The sequence below is a fragment of the Penaeus monodon genome, chromosome 36 (genome assembly GCF_015228065.2).
Source record: "Penaeus monodon isolate SGIC_2016 chromosome 36, NSTDA_Pmon_1, whole genome shotgun sequence".
Taxonomy (NCBI): domain Eukaryota; kingdom Metazoa; phylum Arthropoda; class Malacostraca; order Decapoda; family Penaeidae; genus Penaeus; species Penaeus monodon.
The window spans coordinates 24242909-24262908 of record NC_051421.1 but is presented as its reverse complement, the minus strand read 5'-3'; the positions used below and the strand labels follow the sequence as shown (position 1 = coordinate 24262908).

The window sequence follows — 20000 nt, the reverse complement described above, 5'->3', positions numbered from 1 at the left end:
CTAGCAAATCCTGGAGAAGGAGGCTGTTCTTGCTGCTGGGACCAGCTCCCGAGCTATGGTGGCCAACAGACATCTCATAGCCAGCTCGATCACAGCCGGATACCGCATTGAAGTCGCCCAGAACAATGCGGATATCTCGCTGGGGGCAGTTGTCTGCCACAGATGTGAGTTTGGCAAACATCAGCAGGAGCGTACACCGCAATAAGAGACATGAAGCCAAAGGCATGCTTCAGTCTCAATGCCATAATATGCTCATCAGCCGGTGTCACCTCAACTACCGAGGACTGAAGTTGGCTGGAGATGGCTATGGCTACACCCTGGAGATGGTGACCATCGCTGCGGCCCGACCAGTAGTAGGTGTACCCACCCATACTGATTGTGCCGCTACCAGGTCTTCTCACCTCTGAGAGGGCAGCCACTTCAACTCCCAGTCACTCCAATTCCCTCGATAGCAGAGGTAACTGCTCATCCTGCCACAAGGACCGGATGTTCCAAGCAGCCACCCAGAAAGCTTGTCTGAGGTTAAGCCTTGGGCAATTACTCTGGGGGGATGTCACCTTTGCCGCTCCTGCCGACGCTGTCCCCTGTTCGGTTCCCGAGGGCTATGCCCAACAAGCTTCATGGTTGGCTGGCGCCTGCCAAGTAACTCTCGTTCCCATCCTCCGCCCCGACATTTGCCCTCCCAACGAGACCCACAGCCTGCACCCCTCCCACCAACATGTCCTTTTATATTTTGGTTGTTGCCAGAGAGCTTTCTGGGGGAAGGAGGACTGTCAAGGCCCACCTCCCCCAAGCCGCCCATCTACCCCAGGGAGGCTAGGGGGCGCAGGAATTATGGCCACACGCCGGTGGGCCATAATTCCTCTGAGGCCTCCTGCTGCTCCAAGATCCCCCACAGTTTACCCTGGGGCCGCAAGGTGCCCAGTTACCCATGGGTGGCCACAAGGAGGCACTGCAGAAGTCTCGATGATGGAGAGGCTGTGACCTGGCAGGGAGACTTATGCAGAGCTGATCCCTCTTTCGCACTAGGTTAGCCAGTGGTGGCAGCTGCAAGCGAGAAGGCATGCTAGCACTTAACATTATCTAGGCTACCACACCATAGCTTCACATCACCATGTGCATGATGCACCCACCCATCGTATATATCAACTGATATTTGTTTTTTAGCTGTTTACATGTGTTTTATAGTCAGTATTGCCCTCTGGTTTATGCTTTTATAGTATAGCAAAGACTACATTAGTCATATCTATATCAAACAGTATTAAAATAAACCTAGAGAGTGAGAGTATTTGTGTGTGTATGCGTGTTATGTGAGCATGTATATATGTTCAAATACATACAATAACCGTTGATATATTTATAGTTAAATAGGTATTTAGAGTCAGAAGTAATATGATTGCAAGTAACAGTTCTTAGATAGACACTAAATGATAATCATATTTATTTCTGTGCGATATTTGATAGCTTCTATTGAATGCTTTGTCATCTGCATTACATGAAGAGTTACATGCGTTTTGGAATGAAATCTTATGGGTGTATTGCTCATGGCCAAGGGATTGATTGATTATTTAAAATCATCTGCCGCGTCAACAGCTAAGGTCATTAGCGGCGAATACCTTGTTAAATAGAAATATTAAAATGTTTAAAACTTTAAAAATCTATCAATAGATATCTTATAAATAACAATAAACAAATTAAAAATCAAAGCATAAATATTATACTCTAAGTGTATAAAATTATTGCATAAACATTATGCATAATTAAATCTTATTAAAAAATTAGTCTGCCTAAGGAAACTAATAAGACCCTCTATGTCACAATCCTCCCCCAATACATTCTTCAGTGTATATGGGGGAGACAAGTACATACGTCTTTGGTCTGAGAATGTTGCACATCTTTCCACTACATGTGCGATTGTTAAGGGCTCTTGGCATCCCTCACAAAGTGCTTGATTTTTAGCCATCATCGGCCCATGAGTCAGTCTTGTGTGCCCGATTCTTAGCCTTGTTAATGCAACTTCCACTTTTCGGTTGGGATGGATGCTAGTCACCCAACTGCCAAGGTCATCTCTAATCTCTCGCAGTTTATTTCTGGAGATATGCCTCCATTGTTCCTTCCATTTATCGCGAAGACAACTCCTGATGCTGGGTTTCAGGTCGGTTTGTGGGAGAGGAAAAACGAGCATCACAAGGCTGAGCGGCAGCTGCCTTGGCCTTCTGATCAGCTCGCTCATTCCCACTGACACCAACATGCGCTGGCACCCAACACAGAGTTATCTTTTTACGTGTTGACATCAGTGCAAGCCAATCTTGAACCTCCCTCACTAGTGGATGTGATGAGTTTAAGCTTTTGATTGCTTGCAAGGCACTACGAGAGTCACAATATATCACAATAGAATGGTTCGTAAGATCTCTAGTCATCTTAACTGCTGCAAGGATGGCATGTAACTCTGCAGTGAAGATCGAGGCTGCTAGAGAAAGACTGCCAGATGCAGTCTTCCTTCTGCTCACTGCTGCAAAGTCCACACCATTTTCAGATTTCGAACCATATATATATATTGCGTCCGATCCTTGGTACTTAGAAATGTGCTGAAGAAATCTCTCTCTGACTTCTGCTTCAGATCTCTCCCCTTTCCCAATTCGACCAAATCCAGCTCGACTTGATTAGTCCAAGGGGGGAATTGGGGAATTCCAACAGCCAGAACCTTAGTGAGACTTAAATTAAGTTCTTCTACAAGATTCCTCATTCTCCTACCATAGGATCGGCTATCCTCAAGGGGGTTGAAAACCAATCTGGATGTAGGAGATCCCGGAATCCTTTGTAGTCTCGTGTAGTAAATCAGGTTCATGTAGTCCCGGTGTAATGAAAGAGGTGGTTCTCCACTCTCAGCATACAGGGACTCCACAGGTGAAGACCTGAAAGCCCCAGTACAGATTCTGAGAGCTTCATTATGAACCGAGTCCAACATCCGGAGAACAGTGGGAGTTGCAGATGAATAAGCTTCACATCCATAGTCAAGCTTAATACGAATAAGCGCTCGGTAAAGCCGTAGAAGCATTGTGCGGTCTGCACCCCAAGATAAATGTGAAAGAACCCGCAAATACTAAGTGCTTTTGTAGCCTTCACTTTTAACTGTTTGATGTGAGGCACCCATGTAAGTCTTGAGTCAAAAATAAGACCCAAGTACTTCACCTCTTGGACAAATTGCAGTGGGTTTGCTCCTAAATAGATTGAAGGATGGAACTTTCCTCTTTTGTGGAAATGTATAGTCATGGTCTTGCTTGGAGAAAATTTGAACCCATGATATGTTGCCCACTGTACAACCTGATTTATTGCAGTCTGCATGCGTCCTTGCACATCCTGTAAGCTTCCTCCTGAGCAGTACAGTGTAAAGTCATCCACATACAGATTACATGAGACAGCACTTGGAACAACCTTTACAATGTCATTTATAGCAATGGCAAACAGGGTCACACTTAAGACACTCCCTTGTGGGACCCCTTCCAGCTGATCTTCCAGGTTAGAGAAACTGTTTCCTACCCGAACTCTAAACTTCCTGTCAGCAAGGAAGCTTTGTATGAAAGTAGGTAATGCTCCTCTTAAACCAATGTCATACAGCTTCATGAGTATGCCATGCTTCCAAGTAGTATCGTAAGCCTTTTCAAGGTCAAAGAAGACTGCTATCATGTGACGTCGCTGTGCGAAAGAATTCCGTATAGCAATTTCCATTCTCACAAGTGCATCTGTGGTTGATCTTAATTTTCTAAAGCCATATTGATATGGGGTCAACATGTTTTCTTTTTCCAGCAGCCATGTCAACCTGTAGTTGACCATTTTCTCCATCAGCCTGCAGATGCAGCTGATGAGGGAAATTGGTCTGTAATTTCCTGGTGCTGAAGTATCTTTGCCAGGTTTAGGAACAGGAATGATTATAGCTTCTCTCCATGTGGATGGCACTATAGATCCTATTAAATAGGTCTAACAGGAACTTCTGGGAGCTCTCTGGTAAGTGAGATATCATTTGGTATGGAATACCGTCACTTCCTGGGGCAGTCTTACGGCAGAGCTGCAAAGCAGAGTCCATCTCCTTGCGCAAAAATGGCAAGTTGTATGGAAGTTCTGCTGCAGTCCTACTGAAGAACGACACTGGGTGTTGTTCTTGCTCCGCCCGAAAAGTGGAGAATCGAGCAGTGTAAGATGCTCTAGAGGAGATCTCTGCCATGGATTTTGCTAGCTCATTTGCAACATCTTTTTTATCTGTGATGATTATGCCATCTATCTTCAGAGCAGGTTGTGACATGGATATGCTCTTTCCAGCAATCTTACGCACCTTGTCCCATACCCATGCTAAGGGAGTCCCAGAGTTAATCGAGGAGACATACTGTCTCCACGACGTCCGTCTAGCCTCCTTTAGCACGCGCCTGGCCTTGGCTCGGGTCTTCTTGTAATTGATCAAGGTTACAATGCTGGGGCGTCGTTTCATTTGCCTTAATGCAGCTTTTCTTGCTCTGACAGCTTGTTGGCACTCATCAGACCACCATGGTACTGGAGGTCGACGGTAATGGCCGCTACTTTTCGGAATGGATGCTTCTGCTGCAAGGTGAATTCGTGATGTGAGGTGATTAACAGCATCTTGAATACACTGGATGTCATTCATAGATCCTTGCAATACTGCAGTTGATCTAAAAAGATTCCAGTCCGCATGTTCAAGTCGCCATCTCTGCACTCCTCTGGCTGGAATACCATTCACCTCCTCCAAAAATATTGGAAAGTGATCACTTCCATGCAAGTTTTCCATGACCTGCCAAGTGAAGTTCAACTGTGAATCAGGTGAGCCTATTGATAGGTCTATATTGGAGAATGTCCCAGTTTGAATTTGGAAATGTGTGGGAGTGTCATTGTTCAGTAAAACTGCATCTACTCTTAAGAACAAGGACTCCAAGGCCCTTCCTCGAGGGTTGCACAAAGTGTCTCCCCAGAGGTGATGCCGACCATTGAAATCTCCCAAGAGTAGAAATGGATGTGGCAACTGCCCAAGTAGATCTTCCAAATCATTAATGTTCAGATTATGTGGAGGAAGGTAGATGGATGCAACAGTGTAAGGTCGTGTCAAGCCTATTCTCACAGCCTTCACCTGCAGTGTTGTCTGCAGGTGGATGGTCTGGAAGGGAATATCTTGACGTACCATTACTGCTACTCCTCCATGAGGTCCCTTTTCAAAGGTTCCATAATGGGCTTGAACTTGGAATCCTCTCAGAAAAATGGGACGATTTTCCCTGGTCATAATCTCTTGTAGGCATACACAAACTGGGTTCCATGAAGCTATCAGATGTTGCAGTTCTTCCCATTTTGCATGAATTCCCTGACAGTTCCATTGGATTAGGGTATCCAGTTCTTTAGATTATTTCTTCATAAGGTGTTTGGCAGCACCTGTGGTCAAGGTTTGCCTCACACCTTTAGGCTGTCCCTTTCCAGGATCCTGGGATACCTTTTTAATATTTGTTGACCTGTGGAACTAGTTTCCACAGGTTTCCCTTGGACAGGTTCAGGATTTCTTTGCCTAGGCAAAGGACGGACCTGAGCCTTTGCTTCAGGGGCATTCTGTCTAGCAGCGGAGGCCCCTGTGGATGTTGTGGCAGCTGGAGTCTTTTGGACAGGTTCAGGATTCCTTTGCCTGGGCAAAGGGCATGCCTGAGCCTTTACTTCAGGGGCATTCTGCCTAGCAGCAGAGGCTCCTGTGGATGTGTTTTTTAGAGCTCCAGAAGAGGTGGATATATGTTGAAGTTCAAAAGAACAGTGTTGTATAAAGATTATCTATCTATAAACGTCTACACATATGCCGTATGTGTAAATCTTTCCTGCAGTCTCTATTTTCTATGTTTCCATGCTTATTCCTCCTGGGAAAGGATAGGCAAGTCGATTTTAGTTTTCAGTCAAATTGTGTATGTGTGGGGAACATTTCGATTTTTTTTTTACGCAATGCCTATCTCAAAAATTTGTTGTTTTTACATATGGAAAAAGTCAAAGTCTGGTATTCACCATTTCATTTTTTTTTTCTTATTTATCAGATGTTGCTGTATGACAAATGAGCAGTCATGTCTTCCAATGTTATTTTCCATGTCTGTTTCTGTGCAACTCTCTCGGGTGATAATGGAGATCAACTGTTAGCAAAAACAATCTTTATAATGATATATATTGTTATGTAACATATATTGTTGATTAGAAAGAAAATAATATGCACTCTGCTCCTCACTGACCACAAGTAAAGGCAACTTTTTTTTTTCGACTGTACAACAGTACTAAACAAAGTATTTCTGTTATATATATCAATACAGAGAGTAAGCATAAACCTATTCTGCACTACAGAATGTGATTTTTTTTTCTTATGTCAGTATAATAAATTAGAAATGGTATGAATGAGAATGAATATCTTTACAATACAAAAGATGTATTTGACCGGTTTCGATTGCAGTGTGAAGATATTCTCATTCATACCTTTTCTACATTTGTCAACATCAGTACTTTTCATAATTATGATAATCTAGTACTAAAAGTAACACAAAATTCATAATCATTCATAATGCTACTAATATAGATTATGTTACATAGAAATGTTGTAGTTATACCTGAGAAAAATCTACTATAGAGATGTAGAGCAAAATTTTGAAATATAAGCTAAAAGTTCATATCCATTAGTTTATCACTCTCTGATGCTAATGACAATATTTTGTTCTTTAGACAGACGTGCAGAGGGTTGCTTGGAGTTGGCTTCTAGGTCGACCTCGATGCCCGCTGGAGGAGAGAAAGTGAAGTTCTGCAGAAGGGCTGCCGAGAAGATGTACAGTTCCATCCTTGACAGAGCCTCTCCAAGACAGCTCCTTCGTCCTGGGTTAGAAAATTTCTGATTATTATCGCCTTTTGCGTTTCATTAACAGTTATCATGATTATAGTCACCATGGGAAATGAACTTGACTAAAATAACGATGCCGGAGGATTTGGCTTACCTGAACCAAAGGGTATGAGTCCCTCCTTTGGCGTTTTGACTTTCCCTTCTTGGTCGAGGAACCGCTCGGGTCGGAACTCCTGCGGTTCTTCCCAGTAGCGTGAGTCCATGTGGCATATTCCCGAGCACCCGAACACCCACGACCCCTGAGGTACAGTGCATTTCGGTAATCGATATATTTATGGTATTCTGTAGCATTTTTTAAAAAACAGTCTCAGCCTCAGTACAAAGGACATGGGGTGCAGGTATGCTGGCCAATGCCTTCAACAATCATTGCATTATTAAGCATTTAGGGAAGAACGGCGGGTAAGAAGGGTGAGGCAGATACTTGCCTTCGGAATGAAGTAGCCTCCCAAGTAAGTATCAGCCTGAGCTGCGCGTTGGACTCCGTTGTGTAGCATGGATGATGAGCGAAGAACCTCCTGGATCGTCGCTTCGAGTAACGGCAGCCTGAAAAGGGGACATTGCCGCAATATCAGTCAAGTCCTAAACATGTTATCAGGCTCTGATACTCAGCAGATGGTTCGCCGGCAAGACAGGTGAACGTACCGACTCTTGTGCTGGTATGAGGGCAAGGTGTCGCGCGGGACAACCTCGTCGATCTGCTGTTGGACGCGGCGCTGCACTTCGGGGAACCTGGCCATGTAGAGGATGACCCAGCGCAGGGTGTTGGCCGTCGTGTCAAAGCCCGCGGCGAACAGGTCGAAGATGATCCTCATCAGATCCAGCTCTGCCGGGAGTACACTTGGCCTTCTGTTATCATATTCACTGCTAAATGAAATCAGCAACTTTCTTGGCTTGCTTGATTTATTTGTCACAGCAAAAATAGCTGTTGCTTGTGCATGTACAAGCAGCAGCTACATAAGTGGCAGATAAATGTGATAAACAGAAATCATAGTCAAGGATTATTATTGCAATAAATGCTTTACAACTGTAAGTTGCCACAATATTTCACCATAATTCAAAATACATTTCTGTGAATTATTTATCAAGACTTATTTTTACAATTATCTAACAAATAAGCAGAAAGAGAAAACGAAAACTCACCACCGAAGTACTCAGCAATTTCGCTCTTTTCGTCTATGGCTATCAAATATTCATCGATGACGTCACGCGGGTTGGTCGGGTCGAGGGTGGCTCTGTGAGAATCTATCGTGTCCTGAGGGAAACCGGGCACGTTGGCCGTGAGGTATCCAGCAACACATGCTTTACATAAAATTATCACATACACGTATTCATATGCATACGTATAGACATTTGTTTATTAGTGCACACACACACACACACACACACACACACACACACACACACACACACACACACACACACACACACACACACACACACACACACACACACACACACACACACACACACACACACACACACACACACACACACATATACAGTGTCCGGAAACGAAATAGAAACGTAAGGAAAATGGAAACAGTTTGTAGTTTCCACTTCCCAAGCTAATAATGCCCAGCGGGCATCGCGATCGTGAATCTGGCAGCGATGTATAGTGCGCATGGAGGTGAGAAGCAGAGGAAGGACGGGCGCCGAACTGCTGGCATAGAAGTACAGTTACATGTATGACCCAGACTTTTGTCGTACGGCCGGGGCACATATATGAAAGGCCCGGGCGAAGTTAGCCTTTGCAAATCTCGCTGAAATGAACTGATTTTGTCATACGTCGCTGGATTCACGTGTCCTCTAACAATGGGTACATCCGAGCTTTCTCTTGCTCATGGGAAAAATTGCGTGGGAGTTTGTAGTGTAAAAAAAAAATGACGCGCTGATTATTCCGAACACTGGCGAGGAAAAAAGACTTAGGCGATAAAAAAGAAACTCAAAAGACATTGTTGCATAGCTCAAACGTGAAGTTATGAAGCATCCCCCTGAAGAGTCCGAGAGTATAAGACTGAACAACCAGATTTACTTTCTAATGAATGGTCTAAGATAATGTTCTCTAAAATATTACAACTGAACAAATTTGAGAAGACCGTCAAAAATATCTGCCTGCGGGAGTAAACCGCGGATTATTTTTAAGAATCTAGTAGCATCCATGACGGAAGATCTTCAGTGGTGATAAAAGGCAAGGAGAGATGCTAAAACATGAACAATTACAAGAAATAATCAGCAAAAGCATTAATTAATCCTTTTTCTTACAGGCACGTCATTGTTTCCATTTCCATTTTTTAAAAATTCGTGTGCATATATATATATATATATATATATATATATATATATATATATATATATATATATATATATATATATATATATATATATATATATATATATATATATATATATATATATATATATATATATATATATGTGTGTGTGTGTGTGTGTGTGTGTGTGTGTGTGTGTGTGTGTGTGTGTGTGTGTGTGTGTGTGTGTGTGATAGAAAGAGAGAGAGAGAGAGAGAGAGAGAGAGAGAGAGAGAGAGAGAGAGAGAGAGAGAGAATGATAATAGAGGGAAACGTCATATTAAGAATAATACAAGTAATTATGGACGTAATATGAAATATTCTCCACCACTCTTATTTTCCATTTTTACCTTCAGTAGATCTACGATGCTGTCCTTCAGTTTCTTCATCTGCGCTGCAAATAACTTCTCTTCTAAGAATCCGGGAAGAAGCTTCTTTACACCAGGAAAAAACTCGACGAGTGTGGCCAAGGAGGACGAGTCGATGGACCTCAAGATGGCGATGGGTTCGAGCACCTCCTTGTCGTGGAGATCGTAGCGCCTACCTAAGGATAAAGGCAATACTAGCGATACCACTGCTGTTCTGCTGTTGTTGCTGCAACTACTGCTGCCTGTGCTACTTCTGCTACGATTAGGGCTACTATAACATTGGTAATCATAGTAGTGATGATGGTGATAATAAAAGAGAAAGCTATGCGTCCAGCTAATTATTATTCGACCATTGATTAATATTTCGTCTAAGCATCTACATGACAAGGAATCGCACTTGCAACCAACTGCCAGATGACGTTCAAAACGGCAACATTAAGCGACTCAGGAACGTTAGCCGGCGTCCCGGCGCAGGATCTGAAATCCTTGACCAGCGCTCTGGCCTCCTCCAGGATGCTCTCCTCCAGGTAGGTTTTTCCCATCCCGAGATCGCGAAGGTTGCGCAGCAGGAACCTCCGAGCGTTCTGCCATCGCTTGCCGTTGCTCATTATGACACCTGTCCAAGACAAAGTAAAGTTGAGTAAATCCAAATTATCCCATGAAATGATGAGTGAGTCTACTGTTGCTACACAAACACACCGTGTGGTGCAGTGGTGGCGTTCTCACAGTGGGTAATTTAGAAGAGCCTAAACCATTATTATTATCACACTAACACACGCACACACACACACACACACAAACACACACACACACACACACACACACACACACACACACACACACACACACACACACACACACACAACGTATGTATAAGTCGTATATTTGTTTACTTATATATAAATGTAATTTTATGCTTGCAAATATATACTGATGTATGTGTCTACATACTTGAGCAAAAGGAGAGAAAACACAAGAAAACACGTCAAACATAATCAGCGCAGATGCTTAAGACACTTAAAAAGTCCTGTGCCTACCTGCCTCTTGGCCGTCCGTGAGAAAGTGGGCCACTTCGAGGCGTGGTCGATCAGCAAAGTCCACCTTCGCTAAGGCTTCTTTGATAAGTTTGTTACTGCACAAGAATATCAACTTGTGTGACCCTATTTCAGATCTGCAAATTGATTTTCTTTCCGTTAATGTTGACAGAGAGAGAGAGAGAGAGAGAGAGAGAGAGAGAGAGAGAGAGAGAGAGAGAGAGAGAGAGAGAGAGAGAGAGAGAGAGAGAGAGAGAGAGAGAGAGAGAGAGGGGGGGGGGGATAACAACGAACTCTAAAAAATGCAATAATCCGAGAACTCTTTGCAATACAAACATAAATGCTTTTAGATACTATTGGTAATATTGTAACTGAACCTTGAAAAATAAAGGAAAAGGTGTTGCCTACACAAAGGGATATACAATAAAACATAACAACAAGAAATTATTTGTCTCTCACAGAAAACTGACAACCTAGGACTAACCATCAGAAAAATAACTCACTCGCAATAGAAAAGATGAGGAATGAACAAGCTCTGAAGTAGCCTAGAAATGAGGGAGAATGTTATCTTACTTGAATATGTCGCCGTATATCTTGTGCATCGCCTGCACTTGGCTGACAGTGAAGATGAGCCTGGAGCCAAGATATGGTATGACCATAGGACCTGGAATATTAATATGTGAAACTGTCATGCAGAAAATGCTATTACTTAAGACGTTGACATCTTAATGCTAAAAGCACTGCACCAAACAGCCTTACCTGGTGGCATTCCCCGAGGTCTGGAAATCCAATAGTGTAGCAGAATTACTCCCACCGCGAACAGCAGGATTTCTACAATCATTGTGGCGATGTGTAACACCTGCAATTGAACAAGACAGTGGTAGTCCATGACGAAATGTGATTTATTTTTCACATATGTGCCTGTTTTGTATTTTTAAGATCCTATATCATCGAATTTCACTTTGAGAACAAAGGTAACTGCAGTCTAACAAAACTAGCAAAAATATATTTCTTTTCTGACATATAACAACCTAGAACCTAGGTGTTTCACCAATAATGTATAAAACAAGGTATAACAATTTAGTTTAGCGTCTCCTAATCTTTCGTTTTTCTTCATTTTCCATCTGTCTACCGCAAACTGATCTAAATATATCTATAAGTACTGCTTGAGAGATGTCACTGATATAAACAATATAGAAGTTAGTATATTACAACACACATATGTGTGTGTGTGAGCAACTTGCTCACTTATATAGTATTTATATCACACATATGTGTGTGCGTCAACACTCATTCATTGTAGGAAAATATATTATAATGAATAAATTCAGAACACAAAGGTTTCGATTAATTCTTCATCAGAATTATATGTAACGCGTATAAAAATTGCACTGAAACGCGCCAGGTGCAGCTCTTCCGTTGTGAAGCTATTCTTTCTCTTTTTTTTTTTTTTTTCTTTAGATTTATCACAAACATGCATAAATATCTGCCTCTACCTCTATATCTAAACCAATATGCTTATCTATCTCTCTACACACAAATACAAGCTTACAAACAAATAAACAAACACACACACATACACACATAAACACACACACACACACACACACACACACACACACACACACACACACACACACACACACACACACACACACACACACACACAACAAAGTAGAATGCCAAGGGGTTGGTAAATTACGGTAATCAGCTAAATATCTGTATTTGTCCAAGTGTTTGTAAGTTGATTACTGAAATAACAAAGAAACACGAACAAAATATTTACAGGTATATAGTAGCAGTCACATCATATGATAAATAAGCGAATACATAAAGACATGACATATTGAATACATAATGACATGACATATTGAATACATAAAGACATGCGCATATTGATATTCACTTTTACGAGGACGCTTCCTTGGAGGATCACCTGAGGAAGCGCCGGCAACCTTGAGGCATGGCGATCGGGACGGAATGATTGAGAGTTCGAGAGAGATTTCGACACAAAATCAAGAGTCATGTGAAGTGTCACGAATTACCCGTATAACAGAAGAGCTAAGGTTCATTTACACTTTCATACTGAGTGAGTAAAGTGCGATGACATTCGTATTTATGAACAATTGTGATTTTCTTTACTCGTGAAGATTGTCGCCACCGCAGTAAGGATGACTACGAGTTTAACGATATATTCTTTGATGTGATATTAATGGTGGCCAAATATTAAATGGACACGCTCTTATTCCGACACTGTACTCTACAATTGTTCAGGGAATTAAAGTTACATATACTGACTTTATAAGACATTAAATTATAACGATTTACTTTCGTTTTAAAAATGCTTTACAAGTGGTGCATTACAGTTTGCTGCTGTATTTGACACTATTTGGTTTGCGTAAATACTAGTGCACTCTGACTTCCCTCAGTGACCTTGAGGGGTATAGAAAATGGAATGTGAAGGGCAAACTCAACTAAATTTCACAAGCTCTTTATTAATATTACATTTTCGCAAATTAACACATATACATATATGAGATGGGTCTGGTCATTAATATATATATATATATATATATATATATATATATATATATATACTCATACCATCACGTTCCCTAATGTGTGGCTCACTAGACAAAACGATATCAACAGAAGAAACCTCAAGAAAATACTGACCAGTATGTCGTTCCCGCACAAGACTTTCTATAACCTCTTGCCACAATGTTCTAGACTTTAGTACTCGTGGCACAGATCACTCGTCATTTATTTATATACTGAATATTATCAAGTTTGCTCTATGACACGAATATGTTTCAGCTTCTTTGCTGACGTTATCTGTTGTGGGCGTGTAAACTAGGTACATAACACACAGACTGTCTTCAGTCTTTAAGATGAGTCATGGTGACTTGGCAAAGATGACGTGGAGATGATAGTGATGCATGATGAATTGTAAATGTTTTCCTTATTTGGTTGCCTCTCAAGAAGAGAAAGTAAAAGTGACTTGGCACGCATACACACACACACACACACACACACACACACACACACACACACACACACACACACACACACACACACACACACACACACACACACACACACATATGTAAGCATACAGATATACGCCGATGTATCTAAAGTAAAGGAAACTGTAAATGAAATGGAAAATAAAGTTAGAAAAGGACATCAAGATCACAAAGGAAGATATAAAGACGCAGCTTGCAGAGACGGTGAAGAAAAATGAATTTAAGTCACACCTTGGGCAACACGCAAGAAATATTGTAAACAAGGTCACAGTCATATTGAGACATGAAGAAAAAGTTATAGAAGATGGAATCGAGCGATACAACGAAGACAAGAAATTGATTGTCAGTATTCTCAAGGTCATAAATCCCGAATTCTCGGAGCAGAATATCATAGCCCACAGGAGGATGGGATTATTCGAAAAGGGAAAGAAACGCCATTTCAAGGTGGCATTCATGAATAAGCAAATGGTTCATTGTGTGATAAAGAAATCTAAAAGTCCTGGCCACACAAGAAGAATATAAGAAAATCTGTATCAGAGAAAATATGACCAAAGATGACCGAGAAATACTGCAGAAAAATAGGAAGAGGTAAAAAACAAAAACGAATAAAGGACTGGAAAAAAAAAGTTTACTATCGAACCAAAATATGGAGACAATCATTAGCCTTGCAGCCAAAAGGAATACCGAAAGATTATATAGAAATAGTTTATACATATATAGATGGTTTATGTTCGAAGTTACTAAACTAGATACAAATACTGAAAGTAATAAACCAGACGTAATATGCATCACTGAATCCAAACTAAATCCCTCTGCAGGCGATGTAACATTAGGACTCAGAGACTACAATATTTGGAGAAAAAATAGGGCAAATGCAAAGGGAGAGGGGGGTAGCAATATTAACAAGGAAAGGAATCATTATAAAGGAGAAATTCAGTAAGACCCCATAGTAGAACTAGAGACAACTGAGGTAGAAACAAACGGAGTAAATATAATAACCACAGTGTACATGCCACCTCATATATCGGTGTTGTCACAAGAAAATTACCAAAAAAAAAAATTCAAGGTACGTTAAAGAGCCTGGAAGAAGTGCTACAACTTTCAGAAACTAATGCCAAAGAAATTCTTGTAACAGGGGATTTTAATAGCAAAATTGACTGGGAAAATTTCGATCCCAGAGCTCAGCCAGATTCGTGGAATGCAAAATTCATAAATTATTTTAGTCTTCCAGAATATAACAGATCATACCAAGATATGAGGGCTAGATAGACCGTCTATGCTTGACTTAATATTTACAAAGCATAAAATGACATTAAGGATGAGGAGTACTGCCATCCTCTAGGAACAAATGATCATGTAGTAATTAAGTCGAAACTGGGAAACCCTCCTGAACGAAGAGAACCTTGATATGGAATATTCTAAATTTTGTGAAGTCTTTAAAAGAGGAATAGAAAATTTTGTGTCAAGATTCAAAACTGAAGCAAGAAATGGCCAAAAGTGGTTCAAAGATAAATGCAAGAAAACGAGAAAAAATAAACAGCTCTTTTGGAGAAGGTTCAGAAGACATAGATCTCAGGCAGCGTATGAAAGATATAAAGTAGGAAGAAATGGGTACACCCAAACCATGAGGGAGGCGAAATTAAACTATGAAAAGGAGGGAAGATCATGCGTAGCAAATCTCCTCTGTTTCTATGATAGAATTTCTGAAATTTTACAAGAAAGAGACGGCTGGGTCGATTGACTTCAGACTTTAAGAAGACATTTGATAAGGTGTCTCATAAATGACTATTATGGAAATTAGAAAACCTAGGTGGAGTGAAAGGCAAACTCCTCGATTGGATGGAAGACTTTCCTCCTCATAACAGACAGATGAGCAGCGTTATTAGAGGAAAGTACTCTAAATGGCGACGAGTAACTAGCGGAGTACCTCAAGGATCGGTCTTGGCGCCGATTATGTTTACTATTTTCATAGATGATTTAGGTTGAAGCATAAGCCCAGGTAGTTATCCGAATATGTTTGCAGATGACGCGAAATTGAAAAAAAGAAAGATAATTAATAGACGTTGTCTCATATAAAAAATGCCTCTAAAGTGACATCGATAACTTATTCATTTGGAGTTTACATGGAAAATGGAATTTAACACCAATAAATGCCATGAAGCCAAGTTCGGAGAAAGTAAAAATCGTCCACTATACCAATATAAGTTAGGAGACGTAATATTAAACCAAGCAGATAAAGAATAATCAACCTAAGCCCAAATGATCATATAAATGACAAGGTTCATAACATGCTAGGGTTGATTGCCAACATGAGAACATTCGTGTATGTGGACGAAGACATGGTAAAGAAGTTCATTACAACCATCATAAGACCTAGTCCTGAGTATGGTGCAGTAGTATGGAGTACACACTTAAAAAAAAAAAAAAAAATTTTATATATATACATATATATATATATATATATATATATATATATATATATATATATATAATATATAAACTAGAAAGAGTTCAAAGAGCAGCCACGATGGGCAGCTACTCTAAGAGATATGAACTGCGAAGAAATACTACAAAAATAGGTCTTACTACTTTGGAAGAAAAAGGAAAAAGGGGGGGACATGATAATGATATTCAACTATATTACAGGAGAGGTGAAGTTAGAAAAAGATGACTTTATTATCTTGAACACAAGAAGGACGTGAGGACACAACAAAAAAAAAGTTGAAAGTAAAAAGGAGCGAGAAATATGTCAAGAAGTTCAGTTTCCCAAACAGAACTATTGAAACATGGAAAAATCTTCCAAATAACGTTATGTGTGCCAAAATTGTGCATCAATTAAAAATGTTATATGATGATTTAAATATAGCGGACGGGACCATCTGAGCTTAGCTCTTTTCCCGTACTGAAACGACTAGGAAGAACAACATACACACATATACATATAAATATATACATTTTGTTAAAAGTCCCCCAAATGGCATGGCACTCCGCTTGAGATGACTAAGATAACTCTCCTCCTCTCCTCTGCGTCTCTCTCTCTCTCTCTCTCTCTCTCTCTCTCTCTCTCTCTCTCTCTCTCTCTCTCTCTCTCTCTCTCTCTCTCTCTCTCTCTCTCTCGTTCCTTTTCCTCGCATTCTTCCTCCCCCACCACCTTTCTCTCTTCACTCTCTATATTTATTTCTCTTTTAGTCATATCTAATCCAAAAATATAAATAACCATCCTTGCAGGAAGCTTTGATCATGTATTTCAGAATCCGGCGTAACACAACCTCGATAAGATAAATTGATGATAAAGTGGTTGCATCATTCTCAAGTACCGATAATGGCAATTTCTGAGTGAAGTTTAGTTGTCATTTAGTTGTAAGAAGAAAATATTTACCTGTTATAATTAGCATAAGAGTGTGTGCAGTGTTCGTAAATGAAGACGTTCAGACATAGCTCCTTGAGATTGCCCACGAGCACGTTAACCTGCCGCTAATACATTATAATTTAATGTGAAAAAATATTGCTGGGTTTTTATTTTCAATACTGTCCGTCTCATGTGCAGCTGTGAAGATAACACTGCAATGACCTTTCGTTATAGTTATTTTCTTGTAAAACATTTTTCGAAAAGATTCGTACCAGTTCGGTTTCTTCCTGAGGAAAACTATGCATACTAGGAATTACACGTCCTCTCAACTGAAATGATGCAAATTAATTATGCAAAACCTTTATGCGCGTAAGGGCATCGACAAGGTAACCCGTGTGTTGCCATTAAAGACTTGCTTACACAGCGCAGTCTTTAATACTGTAGTCTTAACACTACACTGTCTTAATACTGTAAGTGAGAGCGCTACTCAGCACTCTCACGTCCTCCAGAGTATATGCCAGCTGATAACAGACGACGCTAGTGTTGTTTCTCGACCAATTAGTGACTCGCTAATAAAAGGTTTCTGATGTTCACAGGCCAATCAGGAGTTGTGTCAGCTATTCTGAAACGTAAACAAGTTTATAGGTCCTACGAAAAAAATGAAGCCCTTTAAGAAAAGCAAAACTCCAAACAAACCTGATTTAAAGCGAAACAAACGGACCCGTGAACCTTTTAAACCCTAGAAGTCACAGCTATCTGGTACTGCTAATCTTTTATGGTACGAACGCGGGGAGATATGTCATTGACAAAATGAACATTTCCAAGTTGGATCAGATTCCTTTTAGTTCACTGAGCTTAAGATAAGGTTACCTTCCCCATACGATTTTCTTAGAGTCTTTTTATTACTCGGACACAACTGGCAGCGCAGTTTATTTTCGTAGGGTCGCATATTAAAGAAAACTTTTCTTAACTCCGGCTCACATAACAGAGAACGGATCAATCAGGTGCTCTAAGGCAGCGGAGAGCCTCCGGTAGTTTAGTTTTTAGAAATTCCTTACTAAGAGTGGGGATTACAAGGTATATTTTCCAAAAGCAAGTTGTGAATACCAGTTAAGTTTGCGAGAACAGTATAGTTTAATAAGTGCTCACCATATCAGCGTATTTCAGAACCTTAACAAAAACCTATATCGAATACAATTAGCTACGTGTACTGTGAATGGGTGGTGCAGCATTATTCTGAAGACTTGCCGTGTTATTATTCCGGCCGTTTCAACCAAATATACCAAATGCTTTTACTTGTTTTTGCTTGCCCGCATGACAAGCTGTAGTCTGAAGAACAAATATAATTAGAATATACACATTTTCGCTCGGCCAGCGAAATGCAGTTTGCTGCTGAAGTTCCCGGGAAGTGTCCAAGATGACCACAGTGAATGACCGCTATGTAATACTGACGTATCTGTATGCTTTAACGAACCTTCAGTTTGGAAGAAATCTATGCAGATGTTAAAATTGTTAGAACTGTGGTGATTGTGAAGAGTAAGTTTTCATTATATGTGGTGCAGTGTTCATGAAGCCATGCAAGATCTGTTATGGAACATTATAGGACAGATATAGGTATTGAATCATATGCACACACCCACAAACACAACACCAACACACACACACCACACAACAACAACACACACACACAAACACTAACACACAACACGACACACACACACACACACACACACACACACACACACACACACACACACACACACACACACACACACACACACACACACACACACATACACACACATATATGTATGTATATATAATATATATATATATATATATATATATATATATATATATATATATATATAATGTATATGTGTGTGTGTGTGTGTCTATGTGTTAGTTTAAGCATATATGTTTGTATGTATGTATAAAAAGAGACACGGTTTCCAGTTTGTATAGTGGCAATATTTTTTTTTTCTTTGTGTAGACGTCACTGTGTCTTTGTTTTTTAAGTATGTATGCATGTATGCATCTAAGTATGAGAATGTAAGCATACACATATAACCTTATTTAAGCATACAAGTAGGCCAACTGCAGTTTGTATGTAGATTATGTGTATGTATATATTCCCACTCTTTCTCTCCAATTTTTATTCATATTCTGACTGACATGTTCGTCACTAACACCCACAGATTTAAACTTCACAGTACCAACGAATAAACCTTTTACGGAATTCCATTTTTAATTCACGAAATTAAGTGACTTGTGGAGATGTGGACCTGATTTTAGTTTATATAGTGGGAAAAAAAGAACGACTGGCTGGACAATATACGTCGTCACAATGCCTGAAACGCGAGGACGTTCAGATGCCAGAGAAAAAAGCGACGCAGAGGACGGGGCATCGACATCGCTGACTAATGCAGAAGCCGTTCGTGGCGCTGAAGTTAAGTGGCGACGGGTCCCTCCTGATGGGGGATGGGGCTGGATGGTCACTCTCGGTGGTGCTATCAGTGCGGTGAGTTATTCCAGTCTTGTTGCTATATGTCCGCCTTCCTCGGGAACCAAGGAAGTGGTCTTCGTCTCTTATATTTCAGAGCAGCCTCGTTGTTATACAGCAGTGATCCCACAATGAAAGTTTATATAAGTATATATATTTGTACTTGCATTATATATATATATATATATATATATATATATATATATATATATATATATATATATGTTTACACACACACACAAACACACACACACACACACACACACAACACACACACACACACACACACACACACACACACACACACACAACACACTCACACACACACACACACACACACACACACACAACACACACACACACACACACACACACACAACATCAACACACACACACACATACACACACAACATCAACACATACAGACACAGACACACACACACACACACCACCACACCCACGCACCACCACGCACGCACCACGCACGCACACACACACACA

The 20000-nt window shown here is 40.5% G+C and overlaps 2 protein-coding genes across 8 annotated transcripts in view; one reads left to right on the top strand and one right to left on the bottom strand.

The window, feature by feature from the left end:
* Nucleotides 1-6162: 6162 nt before the first annotated feature.
* Nucleotides 6163-13516, bottom strand: LOC119595886 (cytochrome P450 2L1-like). Of its 2 annotated transcripts, none has more exons than XM_037945099.1 (11): nt 13298-13516; nt 11381-11480; nt 11195-11285; nt 10625-10758; nt 9985-10203; nt 9570-9763; nt 8051-8162; nt 7553-7733; nt 7336-7453; nt 7005-7149; nt 6163-6885 (listed from the first exon to the last, which is right to left on the bottom strand). In XM_037945099.1, the coding sequence occupies exons 2-11, from the start codon at nt 11460-11462 to the stop codon at nt 6701-6703; spliced, it is 1461 nt and encodes a 486-aa protein (XP_037801027.1). In that variant the 5' UTR covers nt 11463-11480; nt 13298-13516; the 3' UTR covers nt 6163-6700. The 2 variants fall into 2 exon arrangements, with proteins under 2 accessions (XP_037801027.1, XP_037801025.1); XM_037945097.1 differs by lacking the exon at nt 13298-13516 and adding an exon at nt 12528-12684.
* LOC119595885 (monocarboxylate transporter 12-like) overlaps nt 12576-20000 on the top strand; it is a 12604-nt gene continuing 5179 nt past the window's right edge. For 2 of the 6 annotated variants that reach the window (XM_037945096.1, XM_037945095.1), the window contains exon 1: nt 12576-12710. In XM_037945096.1, coding sequence (XP_037801024.1) covers nt 12602-12710 — 109 coding nt within the window. In that variant the 5' untranslated portion in view covers nt 12576-12601. Of the gene's footprint in view, nt 12711-17972; nt 18074-19194; nt 19518-20000 lie in introns of those variants that run through there. The other 4 variants (XM_037945093.1, XM_037945092.1, XM_037945094.1 and 1 more) reach the window with 4 other exon arrangements.